The sequence below is a fragment of the Natator depressus genome, chromosome 10 (assembly GCF_965152275.1).
Source record: "Natator depressus isolate rNatDep1 chromosome 10, rNatDep2.hap1, whole genome shotgun sequence".
Taxonomy (NCBI): Eukaryota; Metazoa; Chordata; order Testudines; family Cheloniidae; genus Natator; species Natator depressus.
Window position 1 is genome coordinate 64985531 of NC_134243.1, and position 15714 is coordinate 65001244.

Consider the following 15714-nt stretch of genomic DNA (forward strand, 5'->3'; position numbering starts at 1 on the left):
TCAAGCAGGATATAGAGTTTGTCAAAAGTATGTTTCTCTCTGTTATAGTGTAGTAAATAAGAGTATTTATAGGTTCCATCTTATGTTAAATGAAGACTTTTCTTTTCTTTTTTTTGATTGAGACCTGATTTCACACTGCACTTTGGCAGTGGTTTCTTGTTGTAACCTGCTAACTTTAATTTAAGGTGTTGAAGATTGGTTCTGCAAAGAAACCTGCTAGTAGTGTCCATCATGGATTTCACTAAAGATAAAATAAGATGTACCTTGTATCTTGAGCAGGTATTATAAAATATTTGTTACTATTTATTAGTGCTGTTCGAAATATTAATTTTTATTGCTAGAAGCAGAAATAACTGACATTTTGGGAGTTGTTGAACTCAAGGTTAACTATAAATTGTCACCTTGTAGCAGATCGCCGACTCACTGGCACAGCACCTCCTGCTAGTCAGTCCGAGAATTAACTTATCCAGCTCATGAGTGCTTATGTGGGCCAGTGTCTTGCCCACTGTTGCTGCCCCTATGCAGTCCCTTTATCCCCACCAGGTGTAGGCCACACATCCCTCCCAGACCACGGTGCCCCTTACCTTGGGGTGTTGCCCCTTACGCAGAGAACCCCACTCCCCTGAGCCTACCTCGCCTCAGTGACCCACTGCCAGTCTTCATCTAGCCCCATCCCTCAGGGGCAAACTGCAGTCTGAAGTGGCCAGTCATCATTGGCTAGGGCGTTGGACCTGTTGCCTGTCTCTGCAGCCCCAGTACCTCCTTAGGCCTTCCTGTCAGGCCTCAGCCTGCCCCTTCCCCAGCACTGCTCTGCTGAAGGTACCCTGTGCTCCCAAGCAGCCCGGTCCTTCCCACCCCAAGTCTGGAGTGAGACTCCCTGCCTCCTAGCTCACAGCCCTTTTTATACCAGCCCTACCAGGCCTGGATTGGCTGCTACCTGCTTTCACCTGATTGGCTCCTTGGGGCAGCCCCTTCCCAGAGCTGGTTTTAACCCCTTCCAAACTGGAGCAGGGTAACCACCCCGCTACACACCTGTTTTAAAAAATAACACTTTTTTGGCACTGAGACACACTTTTTACAGTCTGGAAATACAGGACTGTTGTGTAAACTTCAGTTAAGATAAATATTCTAAGATTAAGGTTTAGAAAATACTTGTGTATGCTATTTAGTAGTAGTTTGTTCTATAACTCTTTCTATCTTTAGTTTGTGTAACATCTTTCAGAAAGCGCTAATTGTGAGAATATTTCAAATAAATCTTTTAATGAGTGTGAACATACCAATACACTTGTTTACTGAATCATAAAGAATCCATGTCACTTTTAGTATAGTTTTTAATAATTTCTATACTGATAATTAAGTCTCATTGTGTTTTTGCACCATTCTTGAAATTCCTTGTACACAGCAAACATACAGTATACTGCATAATCCTCTGAGAGTTAAGAAGTAGATTAAAACAATCTTGCCCACTAGAGCATTAGGAATCTGTGTGCTGCTGAAATGTCTTTACTTTCACAAGGTATATTTTAGCTTGATGTGTAATTTCAGTCATCTCTCATGTGAGGTCTTTATCTGGAAAAGTTCAATAAGAAAAAAAGTGAATGTAGAGCAAAATGTGCATGTTTTGTCAGTGAAGGGTCAGTCCTACTAATACTTGCTAGGAGTATTTCCCATGTAAATCTTTGGGCATTTCCCTAATCTGAGAACTTCAGATTGTTTAACTCTCCGTGCTATTTTAATGGGTCAGTTTTATTTCACGAAGTTGCAAGTGTGAAAGGAAAATGAAATAAAAATTCACAATAAAGACTTGGCATATCTTTTTCATAATACTATTTATAATTTTATTTCATTTAAATAAAAACTGTAAGCAACACTTGTTTTGGATTTCTTAGTTTGTTTCATAGTCTCTTGAATAGCAGCACTATAAAGTTCACTGCTAACTGAATGAATGTTTAGCATCTGCTGCTTCTCTTGCCTTGCCTTGCCTTCCTGGGACAGCAAATTGACCAAGTTCCTAGCACTATGCTTCTTTGTCTCAGATGCCACTTATTTTCAACACCTAGGATGGAAACTACTGATCTTTTTGGCAGGCTGTTTACCCTTTCCACCTTGGAGTAGAATTTATGTCTGTTGTGAGGGGGAGGAATTGAAGGGCCAACCAAGAAAGGTCATTGGTTCAGTACCTTCTACTATTCCCTGTAGTGGGCATAACTATCTACAGTGCTTCTTGTTGCACATTTCTTTAGATCCGAAAGCACTGCAAATAAGTGATTGGGCTCCCATCTTGTGTCCCCCTCATCATTCTTTCTTGTGGCTTCTATTTCTCTCTCTTCTCCTCTCTTTCTGTCTCTTCTTAAGGTTTTTTTCCTCTCTTCTGGGTTTTAACTTCTTCCACTCAATTCTAGTTCTGCCCACTTTTTTCCACCCAGTTTTCTTTTCACTGTTTGTTTTCCCCAGTTCTCATCAACTGTCTTATTTTTCTATTCCTCCCATCTTGCTTCCCCTAGTTCTTTCTCCAGTCCCTTCTCTCCCTCCCTCCCTTACTTTATACTGGTCTTTACCTGTTTCTGCTGTAAGGAATGCATTCTTTCCTCCCCCCATCCCCAGCCACCATTAGGAAGAGTGGTTTGTGTGTTCCATGGTGGCAATCCTGCAGCTTCCAATGACCTATGGAGGAGCCTGGTGCCCCTCTGGGGATGTGTGCATGCCTTACAGATTGGGCACCCCAGATCTATTTATTTCTTAATGCCTCCCATTCAATCATTAAACAGCCCAGCCCTGCCTAATATGTGAAAGCTGATAGTATCACATCACAGAGTGGCTTCAGGAAATTTTTTTCATGGTTTTTTTTAAAAAAAACAACTATTTATAAATTGCCCAAAATGAGGATGGCAGTTAACAGAATGCATAGTCCCTGCGTCAACAAGCTCACAATCAAATACAGCCAACACAAGACTGTAGGGTGCTTGTGAAGACTGAAGTAGGAAAGCTGTACTGGAAGAACAATTTTAGGTGTGGCTTTGAAAGAGGTGGGCAAGAAGTGATAGACCAGTCATGAGAATTAACTTGTCTAGTACTGTTTGTAGTAACTTGCTTGTCATATGCTTCCTTGTAAATTGGAATTTTGATAAATTAAAGATGGTTTAGCTTCACTGAATTGTCTGTATTCCTGCCCTCTATTACCAGAAGTCAAGAAAAATAGCATTTCTGCAAAGACTCACAGTGAACTGTGGGAGATATCTTAAAGCAGCAATATACTTCAGGGTCCATTTTCTCCCCTTTTCCAGTGAAGGAAGCATTCCATCCTAACAAAGCATTTTTAAGGAAGCATGGCTAACTTTTTTCTTATATTGACTTCAATAGATGCAGACCAAAACTGGACATGATACTAATATTTCCAACTAATTTCACTTAGTATCAGAATAGCATCTTAATTTAATTAAGGTTTATAATAATATTGCATAGAATGCAGAAGAAACATAGGTTGCATATTGTTTCTGGGTATACTTCTTGAGATTCTACTGAATCGAATCTCTTCCCTGAAATAACATGCTGACTGTGCATCGTCCAAATCACTTGGCAAAAGTAAAGTTGGGATCTGTAAGATAATGTAATGTCCCTGTTTTAAAGCAAGCTAAACAGAATCTTGGCCAGCAGTTAAAATAGGTAAACATTTAAGGAAGTCAACATCTAATTTAAGGTTTTCAAGCACATTTTGAACTCGGTTTGGAAATATCTGTTGAGGATGCTCATTAAATTGTTTATCGAAGTGGGGGGGGGGGAGGGAAAACGTAGGATGTGCTACTTGACAAAGAACTAGAGTTATCCTACTTTATTGCCGCTAGCAATGACTGACAACTTGATAATAGAATAGATAAAACATTAGTGAAACAGTGATTATAAATTTCCAACTAGCTTCATGAAATAAATAGTGAATATTTTGTAACTTCAAAATACCATAGAACAACTCTTTTGGTCACCCTTTAGTGAACTATTTCAGAATGTTTGTTGCATCTCAATTTGCTGTGTGTGTGTGTGTAATTTAAAATGCTTGCTATTGTTAAGTGCACTTATCTGATTTTCAAAATTATAACTTATTCTTTTTATGTAACCATTAAAATATAACCGAGTTTATAGTCTTTTTTTTCTGTCTTTTGATGTTTCGTTAATGCAGTTTGATAGAGGTTTTAGCAACAGACAGGTAATTTGGCATAAATTATTGTAGTTGCAGTCTGTTTTTCACTAGTGGATATTTCTTCTTTTGTTGCATCTTTTTTTTTCTTTTGAATAAGTAGCTGATTGTTGCAAAACTAACTTCAGAATGTAGTTAATCAAAACATCTAGACTTTTAAAAAGTGACTAGTGGTTCTGGTTGCTTCAAATTTTAGGTGCCCAACATGAGGCACTTTAAAAGGGCCTGATTTTCAGAGAGAAAGCACTGATTGAAAATCAGATCTCTTCACATGGGCACTCAAAATCATTCTTGCTTTTGAATATCTTGCTTTACTGTTTGTCCTTGTCAAGACTGCAGATATATGCTTTCATCAATGAAAAATAGAAATATATTTAAATGGGAATTATATTTCTTTAATGCCTACTTTTTGGCTATTATATCATACAGTTCTTTTTTTTAAAAGAACATTGACAGTGATTTATATGATAATTTTATAATATCATGATAATTCTTGTATAACTCTTATTTTTACAGTCCCAGAAATCCTGGATAGAAAACACTTTCACCAAGAGGGAATGTGTGTATATTATACCAAGTTCAAAGGACCCTCACAGGTAACTAGAAATTTTATGCATGGCTTCCTTACTACTACTTAATTAAATTGATATAAAATAGATTGGCACAGTAACTGCTGTTCTTAAAACATTCATGTAACCTCAATTTTTTATCTATATAAAATGAAACTCTCTGCCTTTAGTTCAGTCCTTAGTGCCTAAGCATCGCAACTGTGTCTGTACGGCTTCTCTGACTTTATTGAAAGTCCCTCAACATACCACAGATGCCTATTCATTTGAGTATGTCACCTCTTTCTTTTTCTACAAGTCCCTGTAGTGGGCATAACTGTCTACAGTGCTTCTTGTTGCTTCTTGTTGCACATTTCTTTAGATCAGAAGTGCATCACTGTAAAGATGCACTTCATACAGAAACTGGTAGAGGAAAGAAGACTGTGAGCCTGCAAGAAATACATTTCCTTTCATGCTGAAGAGTTGACATTAAGGAAATGGGGAGAGATAAATGTGAGTGTGTGTTGCAGAAGGAGCTGAAGAATCCAATGGAAAGAGAAAAGAGAAATCCAAGAGAAATCCAAAATTGACACAGGCCATACAGACTCAAAGGTGGAGGAAAGTTGTGTTTTCAGAAAACTCGATCCTGATATCAGGATGTGGCATGTGATACCTTCCCCCCCTTCCCCCCATCCTCATCATTCAAAACCTCTGGGGGGGAAAAACAACAATGTGAAAAGACAGGAGGAAAGGTCAGAAAGGGCATTGAAAATGGTTACAGCTATGGAGGGCATTAAGTATGATGATATTAGTATTTTGCTTAGTAAGCGTTGAGTAAGGAGAGACCTGACTTTAGGCATATGAAACAATACAGGGTGTAATAAAACTAATTTAAATGCTGTTTTTAACTTAGTCTTTCACAATACCCGAACAAGATGATGTGAAATTAAAATGTGCAGTCAACATAGAAATATGACCTCTCAAGCATCTAGTTAGTTTGTGGATTTCACTGGCTCTAGAAGTCATTCAGATATAATTTATACATGTTGTAGCATCTTGCTGTCACACACTTATATATCTAAAAAAAAAAAACCCACCTCCAATCACAAATGAGATTAAATCTATTGTTACTTCATGTTACATGGCAATTTAAAAAATTTGCTAAAATTAGAAATCCTAGTTGCAATTTAACTGCTCTACAGCCCCAAGTTAAGTGTTACACAGGTTCACATGACTTTTAGAATTAAACTTCTGCTTTTCAGATCCATAAAACTGCTAGTTCAAGTCCTGCACATAAAACACTTGTATAGCTTTGCTAAATTCAGACTAATATTAGTTTCTTTTGAGAATTTGTTTCAGGCAGAATAAAGGAACTGAGCTCTAGTCTGTGAAATGTATCGCAAATGATTCATTAAATTCCTGGAAACCATAGGACCCTGAGAAGGTTTTAGAATTTACTGCCACGATCTGATTGAAACACATGGAAAACTTGCAAATGCAAGCAGAGTAATTAGGAAGCTGTTAAAATTTCCAGAGCATTTCCCAGGGAACAAAACAATCTTTCAACACTTATCTTTTTTTAAGTTTAATCCATTTGTAAGCTACAAATGGAGTTTTCACATTTGGCCAATCCATTCCTTAGATTTTATCTGACTGTAGTTCCTGAAATATGCATGAAGGAATCAAATATAGAAGAGAAAATAAACATTTTTAGATGTTTTGCAGAATAATTTTGCTTAGCATAAGTTGTGATCTATAGTTAAAAACCTATTTTGACAATTATTGAAATCTAGTTTCATATTAAATATCCAGAAGATTTATAACTTAATGTAGCTTCAGAGAAGGCTAAAATAACTACAATTTAAAGAGCTTGCTTTATGCTTTAATTTATTCTCAGCATAGTTATAAAAATGTGAATCTACAATATAATTTTATTTTAGATAGTATTTTTTTGTACAATTATACCAAAATTTATTATGGACTTGAATAATACAGGTTAGTTAGTTAGTTTTTTTTGTTTTTTGTTTTTTTTTAATTGAAGGATTTATTCGTAAGGGTGTTAGCAGCAGAAGGGGAAAGTAAGAGGCAAAGACAAAGGAGAAAGGATGTTTAAAATGAGATTTGGAAACAGGTAGAATTAGAATTTCTGCATCTTTTCACAATGAATTAATTGCATTAACAGAACATTGTACAAGTTCATTAGGACCCAGCTTAGCCTTATGCACATGCAGGGCAAAATAACCCTCACCCCAAAACAAAAAATACCAACAAGACACAGGAATGAGAAGGATCAACTCTGAGGGAGAGATGCCACAGTATTTAACCTATAGAGTCAATGAAAAAGACAGCATATTATCTCTCCCTGCCCCCCGACAAGAGTTGAAGAAAAATATAAAAGCTTCATACTATCTACTTTAAGACCCCAGTTTACCAACCATTTAAGCATGGGTTTAACCTGAAACAGTGTGAATAATCCCATTCAGGTTAATGGTGATTAAAGACCATTATTTAACTTCAACAGGACTATGCATGTGCTAAAGTACTTTGATGGGTCAGGGCCTAAAAATATAATTTAGGCCATGTCTACACTACAGAGTTAAGTCGACTTAAATTACGTTAATGATCATAAACCGCTGTAATTACATTGCTTGTGCATTTTCACACAGTGCTCCTTGTGTCGGTAGGACATGTCCGCAGTTGGTGCTCTAGCACCGACAAAGAGAGCATGCACTGTCTACATCCCCTATGCAGATCGCTTCCACCTCCCGTTAGGAGTTCTAGGAATGGATTGCAGTGCATCATGGGGTTGAAATCACCGTCCCTTTGATGCAGTTTTCTCCATCCGATAATTCCAAGGGCTTCTGACTGGGTTTTGCACTGTTTTCAACTGCCCCTGTAAACCTTGTGCCCACCCTCTCTGCCTGAAAGCATGGATCCTGCACTGCTCACCAGTCTTTGATAAGTATTAGGAACACAACATGGCTGACCTTCAGTATTTCATAAATTGCAAATCTGAACAGGAATCCGTGCTGCCTGCACTACTGTGTGCCATGCAAAGAAACCATTCAAGATTGATTTGGCATTCACAGAGCAGCTGCACAAGGTGGACCGTCACTATTGGGCTTGGGAAACAAGCAGCGAGTGGTGGGATCGGATTGTGATGCAGGTATGGGATGATGAGCAGTGGCAGCAGAACTTTCATATGTGCAAAGCCACCTTCTTTGAACTGTATGTGGAGCTCACCCCTGCCCTCTGGTGCCAGAACACAGAAATGAGAGCTTCCCTAATGGTGGAAAAGCGAGTGGTGATTGCTGTGTGGAAGTGGGCAACTCCAGACCTCTACCGGTCAGTCGTGAATCAATTTGGAGTTGGGAAGTCCACCGTGGGGGTTGTAGTGATGCAAGTGTGCAGGGCCATTAATCGCCTTCTGCTACGAAAGACTGTGACTCTGAGCAATGTGCAGGAAATAAGAAAAAGAGTACAAATAAATTGGTTAGTCTCTAAGGTGCCACAAGTACTCCTTTTCTTTTTGCGAATACAGACTAACACGGCTGTTACTCTGAAACCTGTCATTGTGCAGGAAATAGTGGATGCTGTTGCGGCAATGGGATTCCCTAACTGCGGCAGGACTATAGATGGTGCACGCATCCCAATTTTGGCCCCAGACCATCTTGCAAGGGAGTACATCAACAGAAAGGGCTACTTCTCTATGCTACTGCAGGTGCTGGTGGATCACCAGGGTCGTGTCACTGACATCAACACAGGGTGGTCAGGGAAGGTGCATGACGCATGCATCTCAGGAACCCTGGCATGTACAGAAAGCTGCAAGTAGGGACTTTCCAATAGAGGATGTGGAAATGCCCATAGTGATCCTGGGAGACTCAACCTACCCTTTACTCCTGTGGTTCATGAATCCATACACCTGAAACCTTGACAGCAGCAAGGAGAACTTCAATAATAAGTTCAGCAGGTACAGAATGACCATAGAATGTGTCTTTGGAAGATTAAAGGGTTGCTGGCACTGCCTTTTTGGCAGGATAGACCAAGAGGGAAAAGTTTCCTGAGGTTAAGGTGGATTGCCAGGTAGCTGATTTTGAGCAGCCAGACAGCAGGGTTATTAGAGGGGCTCAATGGGGGGCTATTTGAATCAGGGAGGCTTTGAAGCAGCATTTTGACAATGAGCCCCAGTAATGTGTCTTTCTGTAATGAATTAAGCCAGGCATTGTTTACTTGCCACCTTGAATGACCCCTGTAATGATTTCTGCCTGAGTATTAATTGTAGTCTGCAAACGTGGCAGTTGTCACTGTTTGTTTGAATTTTTGTTGCAACCATCCTGTGTAGGTCACACATAAAGAATCACTGTCTTTGTAAGACTCCTTTTTTATTAAAGGCAATACACAGATTAATATTTCTTACAAGGGACATGACAGTGAACAGCACTCTCATGCAGCTGTGAGATCCTCACTTCAGAAAGGCTAGCTGTCATTCTGGAAAATGTCCCTTGCAGTGGAGTGCAAGCGGTACTGCTACGGGGCAGGAATGCGAGAGGAGTGTCTTTGGGGAGGGCAAGGAATGCAGTTCTGTATGGGCTGCAGGAGGATTCCTGGCGGAATTCTGCGCCAAATAATTAAAAATTCTGTGCACAATATTTTAAAAATCTGCAAAATTCCACGTTTTATTTGTCAAACTAACACAATATCATACTGGTTTCAATTATTTTGGTGATTTATTTAAACTACAGTACAGTGGATGGAGAATGGGAGTGGGGAGCATTGGAGGAAATCCCCAACTGCCTTGCCTTATAGTAATGTAGCTAGGTTTGACCCTTTATTTCTAGTTATTAGTCAACAAATATATGCAATCATATGCTCAGTGTTACATCATAGGCAAGTGAAGCTGGGGAATCAGACCCACAATTTATATTGGCTACTGACCATCTCCAGAAAGGTAGGTTGCAAACAGTTCATGGAGCACATTTTGATAGAAAATTTTTTCAGTCCAAAAATTTAGACCAGTTCTATCTAATCACTAAAGTAACCTTAGCATTTATAAGGCCACATGTCCTTTACATAACTCTGGCAATGTAAAGGAGCCTTAAAAATTTTACACCTGTTTGTGAATTCCCCCAGGAGTATAAAAGACAGTGGGAACAATTACTAAGCAGGGATTTTGCTCTACCTGAGGGGACAGAGCTTGCCCCTAGCCTACCTCTTCAGAACACCCTAAAGCCTTGCCCCTTCATGCCAAGTGTGCCGCAATAGCAAGCGAGAGGGACAGAGTTTCTCTCGCACGCACGCATGGCTGCCCATCCCTATCTCATTTACATTTCTACCAGCTGCTCCAGGTGCCTGAACCGACCTGCCTGTGCTATCAAAGAGGGGTACATGACCACTCTTGTGCCTTTCCTTTGCTTCTGCAGGGAAGCAAAGAAATCTGCGGGGGACATTAATTCTGCGAACGCTTAGTGATGCAGAATTCCCCCAGGAGTAAGGGGGAGTCGAGTACTCATGTGTTCCGCCTGCAGAGCAATCAGGGACCTCAGGATCTCTGTTTGGTCCTCCGTGAACTTTATTACCCACTCCTGACTCTCTCCTCGCCTCTAGTTTCTCATTTGTCTAAACATTCTGTGCTTGTTATTGGCCTGATCTGATGATTGCAGCAATTCCCGAAACATGTCCTCCTTACTCCTCCTCGCTCACCTCCTTATCTGATGGAGGTGCTCCGCTGGTTTGTAGGAGTTCGCCCTCAAGGGCACATCTGCAGAAGCAATATACAGTGTCATTATTGTATGTGCACTCAGTCTTAAATCATAAAAGTTACATACACCTCTTTCTCACTTTCCCTTGTTAAGCATACAGCACGGCCAGAGCACTAAACATGGTGAGTTTGGCCTGGGGGGAGAAGGTGCAAGACAGGATAAAGGGTCTGGGTGGTTTCAGAAGGGGATCAGTATAAGGGTCCTGGGACATTATTCTGAATACTAGCACCGTTTTCCACAGGTGGGCGGTGAAGGAAGCTGAAATCATACTATTGAGGGTAACTGAAGATGCAAGGGTGCATCTCCCACATATGTGTCACTTCAGATTGGGACCATATGCTGCTCGCCTGTGTGATGCTCTGATTCCTCCAGAAGTAATTGCTGATTGGCTTGCCAAAATTTCCTACAACGGAGAAAGAAACAAAGCAGTTCTGCCAAGGAACCTTTGGCAAAGGATTTCAGAGTATCTGCAGGAAAGTTTCCTAGAGATCTCTATGGAGGATTCTTAGGAGATCTCGGTGTGCATTAACAAACTTTTCCACAGGGCTCCCATTATGTAGCTGCACAGGGGAATGCGAAGCAGATAGAAACAGTACCTAGTGGTAATTCTGATCCCTTCTCTCACATGTACCATGTAACAAAATAAAGGACACACTGACCTCATGTAACCATGCATTATCAAAGAAAAGTGAGTACTTACTGGAGCTCCCTTCTCCTGCTTCAGGCACACCATTGCCCGGACTGCTGCTGGCACTGGCTAGACCCCTCTGCAGTCAGAAAGAGGTCCTGGCTTGCCACACCACCAGATGAGCCTGTTGCCTGTACCAAATCCTCCTCCAATTCACCCTGCTCATCCACCACTTTGTTCTCGGGGTTGACTCTGCTGGGCACTGCCTTCAGTGTCCCCTCCCCCCTCCCCCCCCCCCTTCCCCGAAGTATCCACGGGGCTCTTGGCACTGGAGGTGGGATCATCACTGAGGATAGCATACAGCTCTTTGTAGAAGTGGCATGTTTTTGGTGCTACACCAGAGTGACGGTTGGCCTCCTTTGCCTCCTGGTAGCTTGTCTCAGCTCCTTTATCTTAGTAGGGTACTGCAGCTCCTTAGTAGGGCACTGCATGTCCCTTTCTTGCTCCTTCTCATCCATGCCACGAGCAATCTGCTTCTAGGTGTCAAAGTTCCTACAGCTGGATTGGAGCTGCAACTGCACAGCCTCCTCTCCCCACAGATCCAGCAACTCCAGTGTACTCCACATGGGAGCCCGTTTGCTGTGGAAAGCTGGCATGGTCAGCTGGGAAGATGATTGATGTGAGCTGACCGAGCTGAGCAAACAGGAAGTGGAATTTCAAAAGTTCCCGGGGCTTTAAAGGGGGAGGGGTGCATGCCTGTGTAACTGTCTGCAGGGCAGCAGAATAGAAACTGCTTACAGGGGTGGCCGGTTTGTAGAAATGGTGGTGGTGGTGCCCAGAAGGCCCACAGCCCATTTTCCCCCTCCTCCCCCGCCCCCAACTCCACCCTCCACCTGCCTAAGGCTCTGGGAGGGAGGTCTGGGGTTCAGGGCCTGGGCAGGGGATTGGGGTGCAGGATTGTCATAAATAGAAAGGGAAGGGTAAACCCCTTTAAAATCCCTCCTGGCCAGAGGAAATCTCCTCTCACCTGTAAAGGGTTAAGAAGCTAAAGGTAACCTCGCTGGCACCTGACCAAAATGACCAATGAGGAGACAAGATACTTTCAAAAGCTGGGAGGAGGGAGAGAAACAAAGGGTTTGTGTGTCTGTCTACATTTTGTCTTTGCCGGAGATAGACCAGGAATGAAGCCTTAGAACTTTTAGTAAGTAATCTAGCTAGGTATGTGTTAGATTATGATTTCTTTAAATGGCTGAGAAAAGAATTGTGCTGAATAGAATAACTATTTCTGTCTGTGTATCTTTTTTGTAACTTAAGGTTTTTGCCTAGAGGGGTTCTCTATGTTTTGAATCTAATTACCCTGTAAGGTATTTACCATCCTGATTTTACAGGGGGGATTTCTTATTTCTAATTACTTCTATTTTTATTAAAAGTCTTCTTGTAAGAAAACTGAATGCTTTTTCATTGTTCTCAGATCCAGGGGTTTGGGTCTGTGGTCACCTATGCAAATTGGTGAGGCTTTTTATCCAACATTTCCCAGGAAAGGGAGGGTGCAAGTGTTGGGAGGATTGTTCATTGTTCTTAAGATCCAAGGGTCTGGGTCTGTAGTCACCTCGGCAAATTGGTGAGGCTTTTTACCAAACCTTGTCCAGGAAGTAGGGTGCAAGGTTTTTGGGAAGTATTTTGGGGGGGAAAGATGTGTCCAAACAGCTCTTCCCCAGTAACCAGTATTTGTTTGGTGGTGGTAGCGGCCAATCCAAGGACAAAAGGGTGGAATATTTTGTACCTTGGGGAAGTTTTGACCTAAGCTGGTAAAGATAAGCTTAGGAGGTTTTTCATGCAGGTCCCCACATCTGTACCCTAGAGTTCAGAGTGGGGGAGGAACCTTGACAAGGATGCAGGCTCTGGGAGGGAGTGCAGAAGGGGTGAGAGGTTGGGCTCTGGGAGGGAGTTTGGGTGGGGGAGGGGAGGGGGTGCAGGAGGGGTGAGGGGTGCAGGCTCTGGGAGGGAGTTTGGGGGCAGGAGGGGGTGTGTGGAAGAGGGTGGGGATGCAGGCTCTGGAACGGAGTTTGGGTGCAGGCTCTGGGAGGGAGTTTGGGGGCAGGAGGGGGTGTGTGGGAAGGGGGAGGGGGTGCAGGATCTAGGAGGGAGTTTGGGGGCAGGCTCTGGGCTGCGGGGAGCAGGCTCGGGGAGGGGGTGGGGGGGGTGCGGTGCTTACCTGGGGCTCCTAGGCAGGGCGGGTCAGGGGGCCTCTGTGTGCTGCTGCCCCAGGCACTGCCCTCACAGCTTCCTATTGGCCCCAAGGGCGCTTGGGGCAGGACACAGACCCACCCCGCCCAGGGGCTGCAGGGAGGGGCCAGCAGCCATGTCGAGAGAGGAGGTAGGAAGCTGCTCAGCTCTCTTGCACTGCTGGTGGTGAGTGGGGGGCCACGGGCCATTTTAAATTGCATGGGGGGAACGCCCGGGGGCGGAAAGCAGGGCCAAGGGAGAGACCCGGCCTCAGACATGGCTGGAGCTGGGCCCCAGGCCAGGAATATTTCTGGTGCCCAGACACGACGGGCCCATAGAACTCGCTGCCCATGACTGCTTAGCAGAGCAGTCATGATGAGCATTGTAGGACACCTCCTAGAGACCACTTAGGGAAACATAAGCAAATGCAGTGTCTACACCAGGGCTGGGCAAACTTTTTGGCCCGAGGGCCACATCTGGGTGGGGAAATTGTATGCAGGGCCATGACTGTAGGGCTCGGGGCAGGGGGTTGGGGGCTCAGGGCAGGGGATTGGAGTTCAGGAGGGGGTGCAGAGTGTGGCAGGGGGCTCAGGGCAGAGAGTTGGGGTACAGGAGGGGTTTCGGGGTATGGGCTCTGGCCCGGCGCTGCTTACTTGGTGCGGTTCCAGGGTGGCAGCGGAGTGCAGTGGGTCTAAGGCAGGCTCCCTGCTTGCCCTGGCCCCGTGCTGCTACCGGAAGTGGTCAGCGTGTCCAGCAGTGGCTCCTGGGGGTGGGGTGGGGTGGGGTGGGGCAGGCGGCTTCGCTGCGCTCGCCTGTGGGTACCAGCCCCGAAGCTCCCATTGGCTGTGGTTCCCCATTTCCTGCCAATGGGAGCTGCGGGGGGGGGGGGTGGTGCACAGAGCCCTCTGCCCTCCTCCATCCCCCAGGGACGTGGTGCCTGATGAGCTGGATCCAGCCCGTGGGCCATAGTTTGCCCTTCCCTGGTCTACACTGACACTGTGTTGCTCTAACTTTGTTGCAAAAAGCTTAATGCAGCTCATCAAGGTGGTTTTATTATGTTGGCGTAGCAGGAGAGTTAAATCAGCAGAGGAACATTGTTGTGTGTACACCTCCACTGTTTTGTTGACGAAACTGTGTAATGTAGACAAGGTCTGAGTTTGTTCACAAATGTTTCAGTGAGCGCAGGTAGAAACTTTTTGAATAGAAGTTGTCCTTTGTAGCTTAACAAATAGATATGGAGCATGTAGTTTTTGCGCTAACCATCCCTGCATTGCCAGGCTTTACTATATTAATGTTAATCGGAGAAATACATGAGGAAAAGCTTGAAACATATATTTTTGGTGAAAGGTTAGGTACACGTTTTCCGTATCATTATAGATCTGCTTTTTGTTCAATAATCTTTGTTCTGTATACATAGTAAGTGTACAAAAAATGTTAATCTCGTGTTTACCTGTGTATTCTTTTTCATAGATGTCTTCCAGGATGTCAGATTTGTCAACAACTTGTCAGGTAAGCAACTCTTTACTTTTAGTGATAATTATTATGACTTTGGCTTGTTAAATATTTTATTCAGAGACTTAATGTAGCTTTTTAAAAAGAATTTTAATAATATTACAAAATGACCAGCCAGCAAAAGACTAGAAATAGAAGGTTGTATAAAATATACAGAATTATATGGAAGTTGTATGCACTATGGGTAGGGCCTTACCAAATTCACGGCCATGAAAAATGCATCACCGACCGTGAAATCTGGTCTCCCCCCATGAAGTCTGGCCTTTTGTGTGCTTTTACCCTATACTAGACAGATTTAACGGGGGGAGACCAGTGTTTCTTAAACTGGGGATCCTGACCCAAAAGGGAGTTGCAGGGGGGTCGCACGGTTATTTTAGGGGGGCTGCGGTATTGCCACCTTTACTTCTGTGCTGTTGCTTTCAGAGGGCGGTGGTCGGAGAGTGGCAGCTGCTGACTGAGGGCTATACCTTGCCATCCTTACTTCCGCGCAGCTGCTGGCGGTGGCTCTCCAGCTGCCCAGCTCTGAAAGCAGCTCCACCATCAGCAACAGCGCAGAAGTAAGGATAGCAGTACCGCAGCCCCTCCTGCCTTTCAACACTCCCCAACTCCTTTTTGGGTCAGGACCCTTACAATTACAACACCGTGAAATTTCAGTTTTAAATAGCTGAAATCATGAAATTTATTATTTTTAAAATCCTATGGCCATGAAATTGACAAAAAAGGAGCATGGTAGGGCCCTAACTATGGGGTAGTTATTGTATAAAATTACATGCAAAAATTACATTAAAAACATTAAAGTTGCAAAGTCAAACCCTCATCGGTTAGGAAATACCAGAATTAAAGCCACTGAATGCA

General features: G+C 43.2%; 1 protein-coding gene across 1 annotated transcript in view; it reads left to right on the forward strand.

The window, feature by feature from the left end:
- The window catches only part of TRPM7 (transient receptor potential cation channel subfamily M member 7), a 129560-nt gene that overhangs the window by 34252 nt on the left and 79594 nt on the right, over positions 1-15714 (forward strand). Inside the window, exons 2-3 of the mRNA XM_074966399.1 lie at positions 4706-4785; positions 14818-14856. Coding sequence (XP_074822500.1) covers positions 4706-4785; positions 14818-14856 — 119 coding nt within the window. The remainder of the gene's footprint in view (positions 1-4705; positions 4786-14817; positions 14857-15714) is intronic.